Raw genomic sequence first — 21,124 nt, 5'->3', positions numbered from 1 at the left:
TAGAAAACCCAAATAGCTAGAACAATGATCTAGAAAACCCAAAGAGATAGAAAAATGATCTAGAAAACCCATTTACGGGGTCAGTAGACAATGAAATAAGTTTGTTAATGATTTATTTTCATTAATAGTTCTTAGGTATTAAAAAAACATAAAAACAAACACATTTTATAAAAAAAAAAAAGAAACACAAGGCTAAAAGGAAATCTCACAAAAAGTATAAAAGGAAAAAAGGAAAGCAAAAACGAAATTCTCTCAAACAAAAATGTCAAAGAACAAACCACCATTTTTTTTTAATCTGCTAATTCCCAAACAAAACTGCACATACATGCAGCATACTTATCTGACATAGAACACCAAATATTTTACAAATGAAAATTCATTAAATTCAAATTCATTTAAAATAAAAATCCTACACTAAGAAATCGAATTAAAAAGAGTTACCTGTGTAAGTATTGGTACTTGCATTACCATAGTATGGATGTCAAAGTTACCCATCATCATAAGAACTCCAGAAATGAGGGTGGAAAGGAAAGAGGCATAGTTGACCTCTATACACATGTAGGTCACATAGAACAGCTGGGAGAAAGCCATGAAGACAATGGTGAATATCAGACCAAAGTGAAGTAGACTCCGTGCACTGTTCTCCAGAGTAGCTGAGAGCATGGATATCTTTTTATTAAATCTGGGGGTAAAAGATTGACAAAATTGAGAGTAGCTGAGAGCATGGATATCTTTTTATTAAATCTGGGGGTAAAAGATTGACAAAATTGAGATCTTATTAACTTCTTATCAAATCAGTGGACAGACAAGAAGTATTTTCTTTATTAGTTAACTTTAATTAGGTGACTGTTTCTTAGGACTTTGTGTGTAGTGTTTAAAGTAATGAATACTTAGTACTCAAGCTATGCATTTTCTTCAAATTATGAACACTAAATCAATAAGTAGCTTTGATTTCATTCAACTTGGTGAATTGGCCCATGAACTAAACCAGTAGTTAGAAAAGTCTTGAAATAATTGAGACACAAATGTATAAAGATAACTGAGAACAGAAGTCAAAATGGGATTGCAGGGCACAAACAAGAACAAGATAATTAGCTTCTGACCCAGCTAGTACATGTAACCTTTGTTTCTCAGATGCACACTGACTAAACTTTTAGATTTCTGAGTCTGTCTGTAAACCAGTGCTAGATTACCTCTTGTGTTAGTGCATGTTGCACAAAGCTCTAATGTACCGTACTCAGGGAAGGAAAGAATGACCTTCAAAAACCCTGCTGGCTGATATGGAAATAAAAGACTTGAAATCTTTCTTTGACAGAAAGGATCAGAAAATATCTAGTTTGATAGAAATGTGCAAATCCGTTGTTTTTTTTTTAATTTAGAGTTTAGAATTAGGTAAAATTTATGTCATAATATATACTTTTGAAACTTTCTCAATCATGTTAAGGTTGAAAAGACTATTACGCCATTCACACAGCAAGATAACAGATTACCTTAACAATTTCAGGAACTTGAGTGTTGCCAGAAAGATCAAGAAGCCAATCATATAAGAAAACATTTCATTCCAATAGCCCACATATTGAAATTTCACATAGCCATTGCCCTTGGTTTCCTAATGACAGAATGAGAAGAAACATAAGATTGAATGATTGAATAATACATTGTCTTTATCCTATTCTCAATTCAGAAGATAAAAAGATCTTTAAAATCATGGTGGGGGAAAAATTATGTAATAAAATGCAAGCATTTAAAAGCTATGTTTTTATAATTATTAGTGGTCTGTGCTAGAACAACCAGATTTAAAATACAATCTCTGCTCCCTCCATGCTGTAAACTTAAGATCCTCAAAAGCTGTCTAAAGATAAGCAATAGCTCACTTCTTAAGTTCTTGAAGATTGCACAGGAGTTAGGTCTTTGCAAAAGTAAATTGCTTTTGGGGTTTGAGTAGGTTGGCTCTTAGATTTTTGTTTTAGAAATGTTAGATTTTTGTTTTAGAAATGTGCCCATGTTTGTTGCCTATGCATTTACTAGTTTACCTTAAATTGTTCAGTTAAACCATTGGTCATGATCAGCCTGTAGAAGTAAATGACAATAGCAGCAAGGCTCATGGCAATGATGCCCAACTCTACAAGGTTCCAGAAGCTGAGGAAGTAGGCCATCTTGGCTTTGAACAAGTTTCTGAGTTCCCGTACAATAAAGAACAAAGTGAAGAGCATGTAGACAGCCTTAGGAGAAATACAAGAAGTATAAGTGTTATGAGAAATATAAGATATATAAGTGTTATGAGAAATTTAAAAAATATAAGTATTATGAGAAATATAGAAGTATAAGTATTATGAGAAAAAATATTTTGTCAAGAATGTTTATGCTTTAATTTTTAAGGGAACTAACTTTAAAATTATGTAAACTATTGAGAGCTTTTGGTATTCTCCCTTGATGTGATATATGTTTTGGGAGGAGGCGGGAGGTAAAGGGGGAAATGCTTGACATTTGTGAGAAAAAAAGGTTTTGTATCTTCCAAACCTTGATTTGAGGTTTAGGACATTTAAGTCATCACCTTACCTCACAGACTAATTGGAACAGCATAGCAGATGTCATGTAGGGCAACAGCATAGCAGGTTCAAACCTGTAGGAAGGCACTAGGCCACCAGTTTGGTCAAACTCTGCTAGAATTGTGTTCACAGAGAAAAGGTTTACCTGTGGAATCATATAAACTCATGGTATATTTCTCCAAATAAAATACAAATTAATATTGCTGAAAAAAAAAAGTAATTCCTGTATTTTTTACACGTTACCTTCACCTATCCCTTAGTCTGTTGGACCATTGGGGCACCACCCAAGATTTGTCAACCATTGTTCTCTATTCATCTCTGTCATTTGCTTTGGATAGAACCTTTTTCAATGGCAGGCCCATCCATTTTACACGTTTTTAAAGTTTAATTCAATTTTGAAAAATGTATTTACATGTAAGTGGAGTCATCAAATTGATTACCCTTAGACTGGGTATTTGAATAATGTTAAATAGAATGATCATATAGACCACACAAGTATTCTAGAGAGGGAGATAATGGTCTAGGTGAGGGAGATTTCAAAGATATATTACAGGGGGTAGTTTCCCTTGTTATAAGCCAGATAATGGTCCTCACAATAACCAAATGGTCGCTTTTTAAAAGAGATGACTTATTTAGTCTACTGATTTACATGAGACAGAAAAAAATTATTATGAATAGTAAATGGTAATGTGAAAATTTAGTAAGAAGACAGAAAAAAATATGAAGCAGTATCAAAATGAAATGTAAAGATCTAATAAGCATGCAGCAAGATATTTAATTACAAGAGCTCTTACTTGAGGATTGTAAGTTGTGAATTCAATAAAAACAGCCCTTGTGTATCTGTCTATCCACTGCTCACTTTGCAGCTTAGCAAACAGCAATCTCAAGTCATCCTTGGAACCTTCCAGAGGCACCACATAGCCACCCCCAGAGTACAGGCTGAGTACACCCCAGTAGGGGTAACCATTTAACTTATCTGCTGATCTGATATATGAACACAGATTTTTAACAAGAGAACAGCTATTTACCAACATAGATATTTAATCTGATAAATAATAGAGATATTTAACAAGAACAAAGACATTCAAGATGAACATATATTTTTAGCAAGCCAACATTTTAAAAGTTTCTAGCATTCAGCCAACAAGACTAGTGACCAGAGGCAGCCTTAGCAGTGAGCAGGACCCTGAGTGAGTGTCATATAAAGACTAGGAATATTGGTATGGTGGGCTGACAGTGACGAAAGATTCAAAGATTCTCTTTATTGCCCGCCCCCTAGGGCTGCCTCTGAAGTGACTTACGAATAAGTGTATTCTGATCTTGTTGCATCACTGGCATTGCTATTTCCTATAGGCTGCCAGCCAACATTAAAGTCACGTTCCTCTTGAGTCAACATGTTATACATAATGTTGCAGCCAGGAATCACCGACTCAAAGGGTTCAGGAACTTTACATTGATCTGAAACAATTTCAAATGGAGATCATGAACAAAGATATTTTTTGTTTTCAACAATCAATTTTTTTTTAATTTCTAAATGTAACCATAGAAAACTATAGACAAGCTATAGACACTGCTGACAAACTAAAAAACTTAATTAGTTTCAAATATCACATAATTTTGTTTAATTGTTAAGTGAATAGGACATCGATTGACTCTCTATAAAAACCCTGTTGCAGACAATTTAGAAGTTAAATGAGATTACATTTCATGATTTTATATTTAAAACAGTGTCATAGTAAAAGGAATTATTGTATTAGTTTTACAGCTTTAATAAATTCTTTTAAAAGTATTATGAAAAAAAGTAAAAATTTTGTTTTGAAATGATTGTCTCATTAATAAAAAAAAATTAAATTACATTTATGTAAATTATGTAGATATTTTGTAATGATATTAACAGAAAATAAAATATTTTTTTTTATTAATACATTGTTTAAAAATTCACAATCTAAAATAAAAAACAACAACATTAAGACCTCTTTTATCCAAGATTTTTAAACAAGTTTCTCTTCTTTGACCATTTTAAATGACATAACACAGACACTAATTCAATGTAGATAATCTGAACCAAGCTTTTTTCTCTCTTACCTGGCTTAACTCTGAGCTGTCTCATTGTGGCATATCCCAGAATTCTTGACACCTTGTCATTGATGTAAGCTCTGAGTTTTAATGGCGGGTAATCATTATAGTAAGGTCCAGCTCGTAGTCCACTCAGAAGTCCAGAATTAGCCCATGTCCAGAAATCATCTCTGTTATTGAGCTGGTGCAGAGAGAATGAAAAGTTACAGAAATTCAAAGAAATCTTTTTTATAATAAATGAAAGTTAAAAATTATTTACACTGTATAATTTTTTTTTCATAGGGTTAGGTTAGTTCCCCTAACCTTAAAAAGCATAAACACCTCAAAACTTTTATGTTTAAAAAAAGTAAAGAAGTCCATCTAAAGTTGTAGATGTTATTCACTTCTATACATAGGTGAAGAACATAAAATTAATATCTGTAATTGCAGAAAATAATGTAGGACAACATAAAATTTTGGAGGAGGGAGTGTCATGAAAGAATTTGTCAACACCCTCCCCCTCCCCAACACACAGGAAAATATTATTATTGTGTACTAATTAATACACAGATATAACAGAGCTGTTCAAGTCAAGTGTGATGTTGTTGTTGATGTTTTTCATGTTGCTAGCTTTTTTTTTTCAGTGTCTGTATGCATCAAATTTGAATCATTGTTTTTCTGGGCAAGACTCATAAAAGTGTGAGTTAACAGTAGCTCACAGTGAGGAAGTTAATGTCTGTGTCCAGTGTGTCAATGAAGATTCGCTTCATGGTGTCCTTGTACAGGAAGTTGCCGGCTCCAAGTTGACGATAGGAGATGAGCATCAGAATCCACAAGAAAAAGGAGTACATGATCACCTGGGAATATAGATGTCATAGGACATGATCAGCTGAGAAAGTAGATTATACAGGACATAATCAGCATCAGAATATACATGTTATTGGACATATTAATGATATAGTAAATAAAGAGAGATGAATACAACTAATTAGTGCAGTTTTCTCAGCTTGATGTTTACATTATCACATTTTTTAAAATTATTTATTTATTTTTACTCTTATATTAAAAAGTTAGTAAAGTTCCCCCTTTCAAACCATGTGATCTATAGGGCAGATGTGATGATGTAAAGGTCATATGTTTCTATGGCCCACTGTTAACGAGGGTGTAATGTGGCCAACACAATGATAAACCTCCTTTACTTTTCCCTAACTAATGTCAGGTACCCATTAGAGCTGGGTGAACTTAGAGATGCCCAAAGATCCCTATTTAAAAATCCCAGTCTTTACCTGGATTCAAACCAGGGACCCTCTGATTCAGAAGCCAAGTGCTTTCCCATTAAGCCACTGCATCTCCCTCTCATATAAAGCTACCTATCAAACATGTTTCTAGTATTCAAATATAAAATAAAAAGTGTTTCCACATGCCTTAAACCTACACCTTAACTCTTTAAAAAAGTATATTTAAAATCATTAGACCTACTTCTCTTATAACTGCCCACATCTGAATCTCTTTCATTCTCTGAGCTCTTAGTTTCTCTATCACAATGGGATCTGGTGGTTTATATCCAATCTTTTTGGGTTTAGCAGCTGCCAGGACTAACATTAAAAAATACATAAAAATTACCAACAACACCAAAAAAAAAATAAAAATAAATGTAGACATTTTAAAACTGTTTCCTGATTTTGTAAAGACTTAATTCAAAGTGTTACCATCATTGTGAAGTAGTTCACTCTCAGTGTCCACTTGAGGAAGTTCCTCATCTTCTTCTTCATCTTCTTCATCATCAGTTGGATTCTTGAAGATCAATGACAGAACCATAGCAAATAAAAATACCTACAATAATGAGGGAAGTGGTTAACAAAAGAAAATATTTAGTTAGTGAAAAAAAAATGTTTTACATGCTCTGAATGTTTCTCCAGAGTTGAAGATAATCTACATCCCAAACCTCCCAAAAGGATGACAGTGGATGGCAATGGACAGGGTATGAACCATGGACTAACAAGAAGACCAAATGACAGTCCAGTGTGTATACAGCATAATCAGGCTGTGATCCAGTAGCAAACGGGCTGAAGCAAAATTCACTCAACAAAATGAAAAACTATTTTACTTTTTTAAAATATCTAATAAGATTTGTTGCTATGTAGAAAAATAGTTGCTATGTGGAGAGAGCATAAAGATGGGATCGTCTAAATGTAATAAAATGTACCAGCCTCTTTCTTGATATTCTATTTAGAACAACTGCAGACTGGGAAAAATGGAGGGATTTTGTTATGCAATCTGTCAAATCAGCCCTACAATGAAAGTCAAGGGACAGATAAGATGACATGTTACCACTATTTGTTGCTGTAGCTATTAATACTGCATATAAAAAGAATATTTGAGAACCAAATTGCTTTGAAAATAAATGAAATTACATAGTCTGTTGGAATGCTTTTATCTTTAAACAAATACAAAGATTTTCACTATTTATCTTGGTATATCATTATTTTTGCTATGCTAATTATTTTAATTAAGTACAATTGTAAATCTTTACTGTAAAAAATAATTAAAGTGACCTCTGACCTTTAGAGGTTGTGTAATGAAGACAGAAGTGAAGAAGGAGATCAACAAAGAAGTAATCCACTTCCTGCAAGTGTCATCCTTGAAGGAGATCCCATAGAAGATGACCATACAGACAGATCCAAGTGTGACAATCCACAGCAGAATCCAGGCAATGATTTGAAAATACCATGGAAATTCAAACTTCTTCTGTTGGATATAAATTGAAGTTTATAATTGTCTATAAGTTTTATTGTATAACTATAATGAGATAATTTAAGATAAGATAATTTTATTGGTTTGACCTCAGGAAAGCTACTATAACAATAAAAATATCCTTTATTTCACATGTGCTTTGGTCCAATCTTTATTACCTTTTTAAATTTGGGTGTCAGGGAATTAGTGGAACCAAAGGACATTCCTGTGGCTGGGCGAGTATCTGCAGTGCTAGGTCTGTATGGATCCTTAGGAATCGTAGGTGTCTTTGAGACGCTAAATATACTGCTGACCTGTAGAATATAGAACATTGGACATTGTTATTTATGGGTCAGAGATCATGCTTGAGAGAGAAAAAAATGTAGCATTGAATAAATGCTGACAAAAAAATTGCAAGACTTCTATGGACATTTACATGAAGGTTTAATAAAAGAAAATGATGTAATATATAGTGTAATATGAAATGAATGGGGACTATAACAATAATAAGGTTAAGAGACTAATATAAAATAGATGTAAAGAGTTGAAGATCTTTATAGACAAGGATAAAAATTAATTATTTGTTGCCAATGTCCTGTACCAAAATAAACTTCATTAAAACTATACTCGTAGGGTAAAACAGTATCATAATGATGTAGAACAATACAATCAGTTATAATAATAACAATAATAACTAAAATGACCCAAAGAACATTCAAGGATTAACTTAACAGATATTGTTTAAATTGTATTTGGAAATAGCATCTATAGAAATCAGTTGTATAAAACTACAAGCCTATTTAATTGCACATAATTTTGACAACTATTTCAATTAAATAAATCTTCTCTCCAACATCTGTAATACAAATGCTGATAAAATTTGAAAAAAAAAAAGTACCTCAGGTTTGACGTCATTGATTGAAGCATGTTTGCTTTGTTCAGTCACTTCTTTAATTGCAAGATCAATGCGTGACGGACGCTTGTGGTGAGGCCTGGACTTTCTAAACATGTAAATTAGCAAAACGTTGACCGGAAAGACAATCAAGTTACAGACGACTCCAATATAAATCTGGCAAAAATGATGGAATGAAATATAAATAGGGTTCAAATAAATGTAAGATAAAAAATATAATCATCTCAAGACATATTATATCCAAAGTAACCTAATTTAGAATATGTCAAAAAATGTTATATCCAAAGTGATATAATTTAGAATATCTATAGGTTAAATCAAAGTTATAAGCAAACAACTGACCTGTTCAGGTGAAACAGAGAATGGTCCAAAACTAAAGGAGTTGGTTGCTGTCTCTTTATTGGAGGTTGTATTGTAGAACATTGCATTGGCCAACATAGAGACATAAAGCAAACACAAACAGCAAGAGACTCTCTGGAATTGAGGTCAAACATAACCATCAACTTAATAGATTTATATGTGTCTGTGACAAGTCAAAAACTTGCTGTCAGAGTCACTCAAATTTATCACAGCATTAATCCTTATTTATTTATTTTATTTTAGTTGTTTCCCCGTCCTTTCCCCACTCTCTTCACCCGCCCCACCTTTACCTCTTCAAGCTAGACTTGGTCCGCCACCTTGGCGTCCTTTCATTTATCTTCCCTTGACCGGGGTAAAGATAAACACAGTCTCTTTGATCTTACCGGCTGGATGTCTGACAGGCGCAGTTGAAGTCACCTTCCCCCCCCCCCCTTTCTCCCACGTCTCTCTTTGATCTAGGACATCACGCGGACCAACCATTGACCTTTCCAAGGTGCGACTCCCACCTCGAGTCAAATTCACTCACGTGTAAGATAATTCTTAGCCTAGGACATTTCCTGTTTCCGCCCGCATTTTCCAGACCTATATAAAGTAAATCCAAATCAAATCAGACCCCCTTATTTCTCTATCGCTGTCAATCGAGTCTGGACTACTTCATACATTTTTACTCCTAGGAATACCTGGTGGTAAGCCGAACTTAATCACAAGTTCCATCTTAATTACTTAGTGCATATTTCTTACTGGAGATTATCATGTGTATTTTATTACTTCACTTATATTTGATTAGTGCATTGTGTATTTCTCACTGTCGTAAGTAGAAAACATAAACATGTCCTATGTATGTATTTAAGTATTGCATTAATCTATTAATGCTGCGTTGCTCAATTGATCGTTGATGCAACCATGTATATATTTGTACATCTTATTTTGTTTCCTTTATCTCGGCTGTCCGCCTTGATAATTTTACTAGCGCACTGATACTGCGTTTAGAAGAGAAGATATGTGAATTATCTACCCTTTACTCATTTTACTCTGACGGGAGTTGCGCCCCTTGAACGGACACCCTCTCCATTCAAGCACGCTCCATTGTTCTCGGCCGGCGGTCGTATGTAAACAAACCGTCATGGTCGCTGACCACCGCCCATTCCCCCCGCCCTTTCTCTCTTCCAATTTGTGTTGATTATTTGAGATTATTATTTCCCCTTATATGTACATTTTTATATTATTATTTCCCCTTTTATGTACATTTCTATGTTGCTACTATCTGCCATCTATTTCCCAAATCCCATTTGTCATCATCTCCCTATTGTGCTCTAAAGCAATTTTACCTATCTGACGAATGCACCTCAGTCGAGGGCATCGATAAGATGCATGAGAGACATGTCCTAACTTGTCTTTATTTATCCGCAGCCTCCCTCAGGTGTCTGCCTATTTGCTATTTGTTTCGATCATCTGCTTATTTACCTGCCTTTGTGTGCTTAGTGCTATTCAGCACTGCACTTGCCTATTTACCTGTCCATTTATTTGGCACTGTCTGCCTAGTCAGCAGCCTATCTGCTATTGAGTATCATCTCCCGCATATGAGGATCCTACTCAACTCTACTACTTGGCGCTATCGGCCTTGCCTGCCTAGTCGACAGCCCACCTGTCAACTAATTAGGTGCGACGTCCCTGTAGACTCAGATCTGTGCGAGACGTCATAGCTACGCCAAACCCTCTGCAACTCACTGGACATATCCTGCTCACTACGCAGACCATGGCAGATCAGCTCTGCCCGCAGTAACCTTGTGCCCACAGTAGCCGGCCACCCGCCCTACTGTGTCCACTACAAATATCAGAACTTTGGATTGAGACTCCACAAGAACTGAATCACCGGCGTCCCTCTACCCGCAAGCGCGCCACCTCCAGCTGCAGAACCTCAACCCAGGACACAGCCAGCTGCGACATCAACAGGACAACCAGCTAAGTTCAGAAGACAAAGTGACATACTCTCTTATTAAGTGCAAGAGTGATGATTAAATCCATTATTGCTTAGAGATAGATGCAAAATCTCCCCTTTTATTCTTTTATGTAAATATTTATGTAAATAAATATTCTTCATTTTTAACTTTGTATCTATCTTTCATTGCTTGTCTCGTTGCGTGCCTGCTCCCAATTTATATGCTGACGATTTGGTGTGTGATAGCTTTAAAAATAACCATCCCCTAGACATTAAACGCGCCAATCACACGTCACTTTCCCCAACCTGTCACAGTGTCATTGTTTTATTCTATGTGAACAGGTTAAATAATTTTCATTTTTATGTAGCTTTGGGGTTATATTTTTTAAAGCAATATATAGGCTATACAAAAAAATCCAATGAATAGTTCGATATGCTTTTTCATTCATTTAAAATCAACACAATTTTTCATCTTGCTCTCTCTCTCTGTTTGCTTTCATTTACTTTTAGTATTGTTTTCATTCTCATTTTTTCCCCATTGATTTCTCTCATTCTGTATTCCTCACTATATATTTGAATGTGTAATTTCACTAGCTAAAATTCATTTTAACAAAAAAGAAGCTTTTTAATTTTCTTTTTTAATAAGTTGGATTTTCAGGAATAGTTAGATTGTTTTAAATAGCTGACTGCCTGAGCTCTACTCTGTCTACCTGAAGACATGTAAATCTTGATTGTGGTGGTCTGGCTACCACAGAGAACCACAAGTGACCATCAACTAGGTTTTTCCTTGTTCTTTCTCCAAACTGATAGCCAAAGTCAGCCATCTGCTCACGTCCAGCTACAGGTATGACTCGGTCAATCTGTGAAGGAGTAATATAGCTTTTAAAGTGAAGGCAACAAATGTTTCCTTAGGTGGTTTAAAACAATGATCAGATCATGAAGAGTGAAGATTGAGCCCTTTAAATTTGTCACTATTAGTTACCAATGGATGCCCCCTTCTTTTCCTCATATCAGCATGATGATCTGTTTACTTTTAAGTCATAAAAAAAGTGTGAAAAGTCAAAAGATAAAAACATAAAAGAGATAGAATATTTTACTAAATATTCATTTGAATGTTGAAAAAGCTCCTGAATAAAATAAAATGACATAAATCATGAACCACAAGAGATCTGTATTTTGCCAGGTTTGTGAGTTTAATGGTCAAAACAATCTCTTTTTTTTAGTAATAAACTGTGCATCTCCATTTGCATATAATACTATTAGAAAAATACAGGGTTACCTGGCCATCATCCTCCTCCACAGCAAACCACCTGTTGGCTATGAACACCTGCTTTACGTCTGTCTGTACATCACGAATGATGACATAGTTTAAGTACCAGGAGGCAAACTTGCCACGTCCAGAGTTGTCATGCCAGATTCTCATAAAATTGATAAATCCCAGAGGCCTGAAATTTTTGTTAATTAGGCATTTCTAGTTATCACCATAGCAAGTAGCCTATATGACTCAAAAGTAGTGATCTTGTCACCAACACACATGTACAATAGTTGGTTCAAGGCATTGCATGCAATCTTTTATTAATGTGTTTAGTTTTCATAGTTACAACAATCAGTGGCACAGCTCTTTCCTTTCTTTTGTTCTTTTTAATTAGAACATTGTCTCTTTACAAAAATTATGTTAAGTACATACAACAAAAAAACTGTTTCAAATCTTATGTATTCTGTATGAAAAATATTATCATTAATCAAATCCTTAGGTTTAAATTTTTACATAGTTATTAAACAAATTTTCATTGGTTTAACTCTAGAGTGTAAGGAGGTAGATTTTTGAGAATTTTCTTTCTCTTTTAGTTAATGCTTTCCTTCCTCTCATGCTAACTCTAATTTTGAAAAACTAAAACTTTTGATTGGATGACACTTAGGGCTATGTTCATTTTTTCATGGAGTTCTTCATCTCTTTTATAGTCACTTGAGCAGAATTATTTCATTACAACATGATATAAAATAACAGGCCAGAGTGTAAACATTTCTGGTAAAACAAATTGTTTTAAAAGGACATGCCAAGTATCTACCCTTTATAAGAATACAAAACTAAAGTTATGTGTATGACTTTTTCTACCTTGGTACTGCCATCAAGAAACCATCAATTTGACCTCTTCTGAATATCTTTCTTTTGGAATCAGTAAATGCCCTCACATCAGTCTCATCATCCTCACCAGACAAAATGAAGCAAACCTATTTTAAAGATATCATAGGATGTTTATGCATTTTAAAATTAGATGTTTCAAATAACAACTACACATGAGACAACATATGTACCAGAAGCTCAAAATTGGAACCAGTGAAATCTGCCCATGTGGAGTGTCACCAGAGAATGCTGACCATGTCCTCCAAAACTGCTCTCTTTACCAAGAGGCCCGCACAAGACACTGGCCCCAAAACACCCCAATAGAAAGAAAGCTATATGGAGAGCTCCCTGATTTGGAAACAACTGCGCAGTTCATCTCATATAGTGGTCTAGTCATCTGAACACTCCAACATAACAATGAGAATGAAGAAGAAGAAAGAAAAAGACAACTACACACATTTCATTAATCTATATGAATCTATTACTAAATCAGCTTAGTGCCATAGAACTCTTTAAAAAAAACTAACAGCAACACATATTTCATTAATCTATATGAATCTATTGCTAAATCAGCTTAGTGCCATAGAATTCGATCTTAAAGAAACCTAATGGCAGTAACTCTAACTTGGTTAGATTACTTGAATAGAGAAACTAGGAGAATAATGTCTACATCACAATAACTTACTGAACAATCTAAGATTTTTTTGTCAACATCAAAATATAGAGCCCAATGTACTATTATTTGTTCTTTTGCATTTTGTTATTTAAATAACTAATCAGCAAACCTACAGAGAAAAAAAGCCCAACATTGAGTACTAACAAGCAAATGTATCAGGTTACCTGCGAGTCAGTGCCTGCGTTTCTTCTCATGCCTGTAGATACCATGATCTCATAGAAATATTTGTCTCTCAAGTCGTTGTCTGCCAAGGGAGCTAATCCAAGCTGTAAGAGTTTGAACATAATTTTAAAGGGGCTTATGAAAATAATTTCATACTTTTGCCTACACATGACAAAAGACAAAGAGAAGTATTAAAATCACACAGTCATGAATGTGGCTGTAAAACATTTTTTTCTCATATAATTAAAAACTGCATCATGATAGACAAAAGGAATGGGATTGAGCTAGTTAATTTCCTTTTCAAGGGGCGAAAAAGATAGTTGTATTTTTATTCAATGTTGTTGTTATCAATGTTTTATTTTTAACCAACTAAACCGAAAATATTATTACCAATATTTAATAGATTTACATATTTTAAAAGTCATTTCCTCCTCTAAGATGTATACCGTCTTTGCAAGAATATCAACAAAATATCTTTTATAAAAAGGAAAATTTTAATGTTTTTTACATTCACTTTTCTTACTATGAGAAAAAGTTATTTTTTAGATCTGAACCCCACTGAATGAGCTTACAGCACTACAGCAAATCTCCTTGATTTTGGAAAGGGGAATCTGCTGCCTACCCAATAATATCTCAAGAAATAACCTTTTTCAATATACACTTGAAATACTATTCCCCCCCCCCCCCCCCAAAAAAAAAAGACTAAATAGACTAGCTTTAGTGAACATTTAATATACAAATTCCCATTCTAAATATATATTAAATATTTAAACAAAATAAAACTGAAAAATTGTGTTGAAATTATTGAAATTATAGGCCTATCTTTCAGTTGGTTTCTTTTTCATTACTTTTTAAAAGCTCTCCTGGACCCCAATGTGAGACCCTACATAATTCCACAAGGTTCCAAGCTAGGGGGAGTGAATGAAATTCTTCTCATTTGGGAAAAGAGGGTCCACTAGCAAATGTTAGAGAAACACTGCTATATACCATCAACTAGATCTATTAAATGGTGATACAGTTGGCTAGTCACATATTATGTTTACAGTGCAATAATATATGTCAACATATTTTGTCACATAACATTGAATTTTGACAAGCACACTTAATATTACAATAATAAACATATTGTAAATTTTTATATTATTTCTAGCAACATAAATGATAACTTCAGAGAACTAAAACAATATTCCTCAATTATAAGTTTCAGACATTGATTTAATGTTATTGATTTTCAAATAGAAGAGTGTTGGAAAACTAGTTTAATGATCATGATTACCAACTTAAAGTTTTGGGAATTACTTTAATGATCATGATTACTAACTTAAAGTTTTGGGAATTAGTTTCATGAGGATGATTACTAACTTAAAGTTTTAGGAATTAGTTTAATGATCATGATTACCTACTTAAAGTTTCAGACAGTGAGACCGGATGATATCTTTCAACTACAAATGAAATCTTACCTCTTCCACAATCTTTCTATCTCTCCTCCTGGCCCAGACTGCAGCCACAATGTAGATGACAGCAGTGATGATGACGGTAATGTAGATGGTGGGGTTGCTGAGAAAGTCTGCGTGGGAGAACACATAGTCCCAATCGATGGTATTGGGCACCACCACCCAGCCCCCTGCGAAGGTGGTCAAGTGAGTGCAGTAGCAGACAGTCTGGATGACGTTAGTCTCCTTACCCACCTGACCAAGATACCAAAAATATATCTGCCTGAATCATTGAACAAAACATTTCCACAGGTCTCTTTTATGACCTGATCAACACACTTAGCCCAGGGCCGGCCTTAGGCAAAGACAAACTAGACAGCCACCTAGGGCCTCTGTATATCTAAGTCCAGCCCTGCTTAGTCTTAAACCTGTGAGGACAGCTGAAGCAAGGCTATACTGCTAAATACATTTCTTGACACCTTCCCACAACAAAATAAAAATACCACTCTAATTCATTTTGTCAAACACATGTGCACTATTGTAATCCTACTCCTGAGTAAGTCTATAAATGCCCAATGTTGCAATACGATCAAGTCAAAGTTACTAATTTGAAGTATCCACTTGAAATATATACATGATATTTTAGATATAAAAACATGTATAATGCACTATCTATAATGTAGGCATATGTATGGAATTCAACAGTAAAGATGTTTTCCCTAAAAAATTAAATTTATACCATATCGCCTGGGGGAAACATGCTAGACTTCTTAAAAGTTTCCTGTTTATGTGATACGCGATCTGGGCTGTTGTCGCGATGTCTACCTGATGCCATTCTATACTATCCAGCAAGAGGTTTCAGCTAGGACATAATAAATTTCATTTCTGATGGTACGTCTGAAACTTGACAAGTCAATTTAGCTTCATTAGCAAAGAGAAATAACATCCTCTATGATGAAATGTGAGAGATTCTTCTTATACTGAAAACCGCTAGAGAACAGAATGTTTTGTGGAAAGTAATTTCAACTGTAATTAGCTTGACATCTAAACACATTTGCATCTAAATCTAGATCTATATAACGTTTTACTTTTAATAATTATGGTCATTACCCAGCAACCCTCTGTCGACCAATCAGAAGCATCATCTGATATAGCCAAGCACTGAGTCACATATTGTCTAAGTTTGAATTCGCCTCGGAAATAGTCAGATCCATTCTCATATCTTGGCAATGAGGCACAACCACTGCTGATGTCCATGTTGAATTCTGTAACATTTAGCTCTCTTATGCCAACGTAAAGATGACCAGTGAAATTGCCAATATCTAAGTCACTAATTTGAAGTCTGTATTTATCAGCATTGGTTTCTGCAATGAAAATAAATATGCCTATGCAAAAATTACTAAAACTAAGTGGCTTTTAGACAATGTTATATTAATTTCCTGTTTTCTGTATGAAAATATTGTAGTAAAAACAACAGTTGTCTTACTAGCTCCATATTCTAGTTTAAAATGGCAAGCAACATTTCAGCCGAATTGATACGTTTATATTCTAACTGTTTATTGGAAGGTAGTTCTTTCTAAACTTGCTATTGCTTCCAGTAATTTTTGCTTTCAAGTCACAAAGCTATAGAATAGACCCATTGTTGTTGATGGTCGTTAACTTGTAGCACAAAACTGCTGGTAGACAACTAAACCGCTGTAGGCGTATTATATTTTAACTTATAAATATTTTTAAAAATTGAATAACTTCTTTGTGAACAATACTATATATAACTTTTTATTACAATATAGACAAATTCAACTTGAGATGAAATAAATAAACTTGTTTTCAAACAGTTTTAACTCAATAAAAACACGTCATTCCTGACTCTTTACACTCTGACATCCTGAAGTCGTCTGGCATACCTCAGACAGCTTAGGAGAAACAGTGCCACATATCTGGCATCATTCACACTCCATAGCCATCTACTTATAGCTAACGTCTTCTCACCATCACCAAACACACACACTGCATAGCCATCTACTTATAGCTAACGTCTTCTCACCATCACCAAACACACACACTGCATAGCCATCTACTTATAGCTAACGTCTTCTCACCATCACCAAACACACACACTGCATAGCCATCTACTTATAGCTAACGTCTTTTCACCATCACCAAACACACACACTGCATAGCCATCTACTTATAGCTAACGTCTTCTCACCATCACCAAACAAACAAACACACACACACTCCATAACACCCATAGGTATTAGTAAGAAGGGTTCCAGGATTGATGTCTGAACTAAGTCTATCAATTTTTCTGGATTTATCAAATAAATTTCAAGCAATGATAAGGAGCAAAGAAATACACTGGTCCGATGTTTCATTTTCATCCATTGTGACTATTCATTTTCCCTCTTTAGCCTCTTGAGATCTTTTAAGAGGTAGAGATCTTCTCCTAAGACGTAGATTGGTACACATTTACAATACTCTTTCTTTCCATCCATTGTATAAGTGCTCTAAACATAGCTCACTATATGCATATGCATGTGTAGTTTGCACACTGAAATGTCATTCAGACTTATCGGTAGTCCCAGGTTCATACCCTGCCTGCTCCCATCCCCCATCATCCTGTAGGAGGTTTGACTCGGAAGTAAATTGTCTTCAACTCTGAAGAAACATATGAAACATGTAAAAAAAAATTTACAAACATTTTTTTAATGAACTTACCTTCGAGACTTAAGTTTTGTGGCATTAGGTAGACAAAGTCACACATGTCCGCCTCTGTCTCGTTCCCTATACTACTCAGATTGCCTTTCTTAACTACTAGGAGAAACTGCCTGTCTTTAATGCCATCAAAGTCAAGATGCAGCGAGGAGTATGACCTGTTGATTTGAATGTCCAGATTCATCAAAGTAGTCCATGCAGGGATCATTGGCTTGACTGTCAGGTACTGGGGCACTGCCATCTTGGAGTCGTGTGGTAGTGTGACTTTGATAGGTTCAGTAAGGTTGGATACAGACATCTGCAAAGTAAAAGAAACAGCATTGCTGGATACCTTCAATGATCAAAACATACAATGTAAATATGTTATACTTTAGATAGATATACTTACTGGTTGTTACACAGTGATACAAGTTAATTGAACACAAATGTCACATCTGGCCTTTCATTGAACTGGGTTTGAAGGTATAAAACTCAAGGGATATATATTTTACACCGTGGTTCTTCAGTGTGTTTAAATAGAGGCATAGTGGCAGAGACACACACAAAAATACATAAACAAAACAATGATGGTCTACGCTAAAAAACTATGTTAGAACAAGGCTAACTCTTAATACTGAAACTCACAATCTCTAACAAAAAGCAAGACACTGTACAGCTATGAATATTTTTTAAAAATGTATAACTAAATGGAGAAATTCTTCTTCTTCTTTTTTGGTTATAATTCATATTAGAAGAGAAATATTAGGAAATAATAATCATCAATGGATTATTTCCACCTGATGTAACATAAGACAGGAAACAGGAGTACATGTCACGTAAAGACCTAGATGTACATATAACATACCTTAGAGGAGTTACCATTGTAAATATTGAAGGTGACAAAGTTGGTAGTTGAGGAGATACTCTCACCAGCTTCAGAATATCTTATTGGATAGTTGGTGGACTGTGAGACCTGGACAGTGGTTAACAATGTAAGTCAGAATTAATGCCTCGCCAAAAACTAATTTCTTTACAATAGGTGTGTTTTAGAAGGTATTCAGTATAACATTACAGACATGCGATTTCATCAAAAAGAGAGAACAGAAAAGATACGAAAGGAAATACAAAATGACAGACATACAAGTAGATAAAAGGATATCTATAGGTGGATCTTTATCGTTAACTGAATGAGGAGTTTAACAGATTGGTCGTCAATAGACGAAAGGAAAAGAAAAAACAAAAAAAAAGGGTTGCAAAAGACGAATGACAGTAATTTTAATATATAATAAAACTAACGTTACACACCTGCCCAGTGATTTGTTCCCAGGATTTATTGGTTTATTATGGCCGAACATCCCCACCTTTTTGCAACTTTCAATAAACGGGAAACACGTTTTAACAATCTCCTAATCTTTGCCCGTGAATTTTTGTAGCGGTTACGATGAAATGAGACGGCTACCTATCTTTCCCTCTCTCTCTCTCTCTCTCTCTGCAACCCCCTGCTGTTTTTTTTTAATCCTACGCATCGTATTGTTTTCTGACAGGACTTTTGACTTGAATTGAAACAACCTGCTCTATAACGCCCTCCCCCTCGAGACACACGCGCACATGTGTGACTCTGCAGATCCAGTTGAGGATTTGTCTATTCTAATACCGCAGTCCAATCTGTTTACTGTAAAAGTGGATTTAATGTCTCTTTTTGCTGTTGTCAGGGAGAGGTATGGCGAGAATAAATGTTAGTTTGATATTTTGGTATGATTGTTATATCCCCTTGTTATGAATGCGATGTTTTGCACGTGTTGTGAACCAATGGGGTTTTGAGTTTAAAACCCCTTACCAGGGGGTTTTGAGTTTAAAACCCCCTACCAGGGGGGTTCGAGTTTAAAAACCCCTACCAGGGGTTTTGAGTTTAAAACCCCCTACTAGGGGTTTTGAGTTTTAAACCCCCTACTTGGGGTTTTTGCAGTTAACCCCCCCCCCTCTTCTATAAAACAAAACAAAACAAAAATGCAAACGAAAATCTCCTAATTCCAAGAGCACAGTTATTGGAGATTTTGATTTTAAAACCCCCTCCAAAATTTACGATAAACCCCCTCTTCAATATAAAAAAAAGTTAATTACGCACTCAAAATGTTATGAGCGTAGCTAAATGGGTTTTGACTTAGTTTTTAGTTTAAACCCCACTTCAGCGGGGTTTGAAGGTAAAAAATACCTCTTTAATAATAAAAACAAAGCAAATTATACACTCAAAATGTTTTGTGTGTAGTCAAAGGGGTTTTGAGATTAAACTCCCCTCCAGTGGAGTTTGAAGCTAAAAAGTACCTCTTCAATATAAATAAAAGCAAATTACTCACACTAAAATCTATGAACGCAGCCAAAGGGGTTTTGAGTTTAAACCCCCCGCCAGGGGAGTTTGAGGCTAAAAAATACATCTTCAGTGTAAGAAAAAAAGCAAATTACGCACTCAAAATGCTATGAGCGTTGCCAAAAGGGGTTTTGAGTTTAAACCCCCATTCAGAGGGGTTTAATGCTAAAAATACCTCTTCAATATAAAAAAAAAGCAAATTACACACTAAAATTATTTGAGCGTAGCCAATCCAATCGGGGGTTTTGAGTTTAAACCCCTCTTCTACAGATGGCGTTTGTTTAAAGTTTAAAACCCCTCCAGATGGTTTTGAGTTTAAGATCCCCCTACAGAGCATTTTGAGGTGGAAAACCCCCAACAGATGATTTTGACGATAAAACTTCTCTTTTGGATATAAAATCTAAAGCAAACTACAGTCACTTAATTCCAAGAGCGTATTCAAGAGTGGTTACACATTTTTATCAGTGGCAGGGCTCCCTTAATAAACTGCAGTGAATAGTGATCTGCCGAAATTGAAAAACACTAAGTGTGGCTCAACAAAGATGGCTAAGACAGATTTTAGGAGTCAGTTATAGAGATCGGGTTTAAATCAAGGAAATCCTATGCCGAACTGGGAGTCGACCCTTTAGTAAGATTGTGAGAGAGCGACGCATGAGGTTTGCGGGACATGTTCTCCTACAAAATGGATTACGCATAAGAAGAGTTGCAATGGTATCCTAGTACAACTTGACGCCATTCATTCATTGAGGTCCTCATGGCAGGTGGGAAGAGGCTTTAGACATTACCAGTGACAGATTTTTATGGAAACAGCTTGACGTCAAATGCTCCGAACGGCGCGGTAGGGTCTAAGTCATTAAGAATAGCACATTAGGTTTTTAAAATAAAACTTTTTAATAGCAGGAAAATGCACTGTAGATACCTCAGAATATGCATTTTGTTGGCTTTCAATACCAGAAATAGTGCTTGGCGGCGGGGCTTCGCCCCGCGCTAGCGCTCCCCAGACCCCATTGCTAGTAATGGCAGGGAATCTACAATTTTATGGAAACAGCTTGACAGCAAATTCGCCAAACGGCGCGGGAGGGTCTAAGTCAGTAAGAATAGCACATTAGGTATTTGAAAT

At 35.1% G+C, this 21,124-nt stretch overlaps 1 protein-coding gene across 3 annotated transcripts in view; it reads right to left on the bottom strand.

Moving 5' to 3' along the window:
* The window catches only part of LOC106077240 (uncharacterized), a 107,775-nt gene that overhangs the window by 3,851 nt on the left and 82,800 nt on the right, over window positions 1-21,124 (bottom strand). For all 3 annotated transcript variants that reach the window (XM_056021082.1, XM_056021084.1, XM_056021083.1), the window contains 22 exons: window positions 18,505-18,612; window positions 17,664-17,958; window positions 16,056-16,309; window positions 14,973-15,200; window positions 13,515-13,616; window positions 12,666-12,781; window positions 11,829-11,994; window positions 11,260-11,409; window positions 8,593-8,724; window positions 8,236-8,406; window positions 7,517-7,651; window positions 7,167-7,352; window positions 6,314-6,437; window positions 6,084-6,199; window positions 5,324-5,461; window positions 4,635-4,806; window positions 3,851-4,007; window positions 3,344-3,533; window positions 2,560-2,694; window positions 2,034-2,222; window positions 1,491-1,609; window positions 442-682 (listed from right to left, as the gene is read on the bottom strand). In XM_056021082.1, coding sequence (XP_055877057.1) covers window positions 442-682; window positions 1,491-1,609; window positions 2,034-2,222; window positions 2,560-2,694; window positions 3,344-3,533; window positions 3,851-4,007; window positions 4,635-4,806; window positions 5,324-5,461; window positions 6,084-6,199; window positions 6,314-6,437; window positions 7,167-7,352; window positions 7,517-7,651; window positions 8,236-8,406; window positions 8,593-8,724; window positions 11,260-11,409; window positions 11,829-11,994; window positions 12,666-12,781; window positions 13,515-13,616; window positions 14,973-15,200; window positions 16,056-16,309; window positions 17,664-17,958; window positions 18,505-18,612 — 3,624 coding nt within the window. The remainder of the gene's footprint in view (window positions 1-441; window positions 683-1,490; window positions 1,610-2,033; window positions 2,223-2,559; window positions 2,695-3,343; window positions 3,534-3,850; window positions 4,008-4,634; window positions 4,807-5,323; window positions 5,462-6,083; window positions 6,200-6,313; window positions 6,438-7,166; window positions 7,353-7,516; window positions 7,652-8,235; window positions 8,407-8,592; window positions 8,725-11,259; window positions 11,410-11,828; window positions 11,995-12,665; window positions 12,782-13,514; window positions 13,617-14,972; window positions 15,201-16,055; window positions 16,310-17,663; window positions 17,959-18,504; window positions 18,613-21,124) is intronic.

Source organism: Biomphalaria glabrata, chromosome 2, assembly GCF_947242115.1.
Source record: "Biomphalaria glabrata chromosome 2, xgBioGlab47.1, whole genome shotgun sequence".
Classification (NCBI taxonomy): Eukaryota; Metazoa; Mollusca; class Gastropoda; family Planorbidae; genus Biomphalaria; species Biomphalaria glabrata.
Note: the sequence above shows the minus strand (reverse complement) of the source record. Positions and strands in the feature narration are given on the sequence as shown.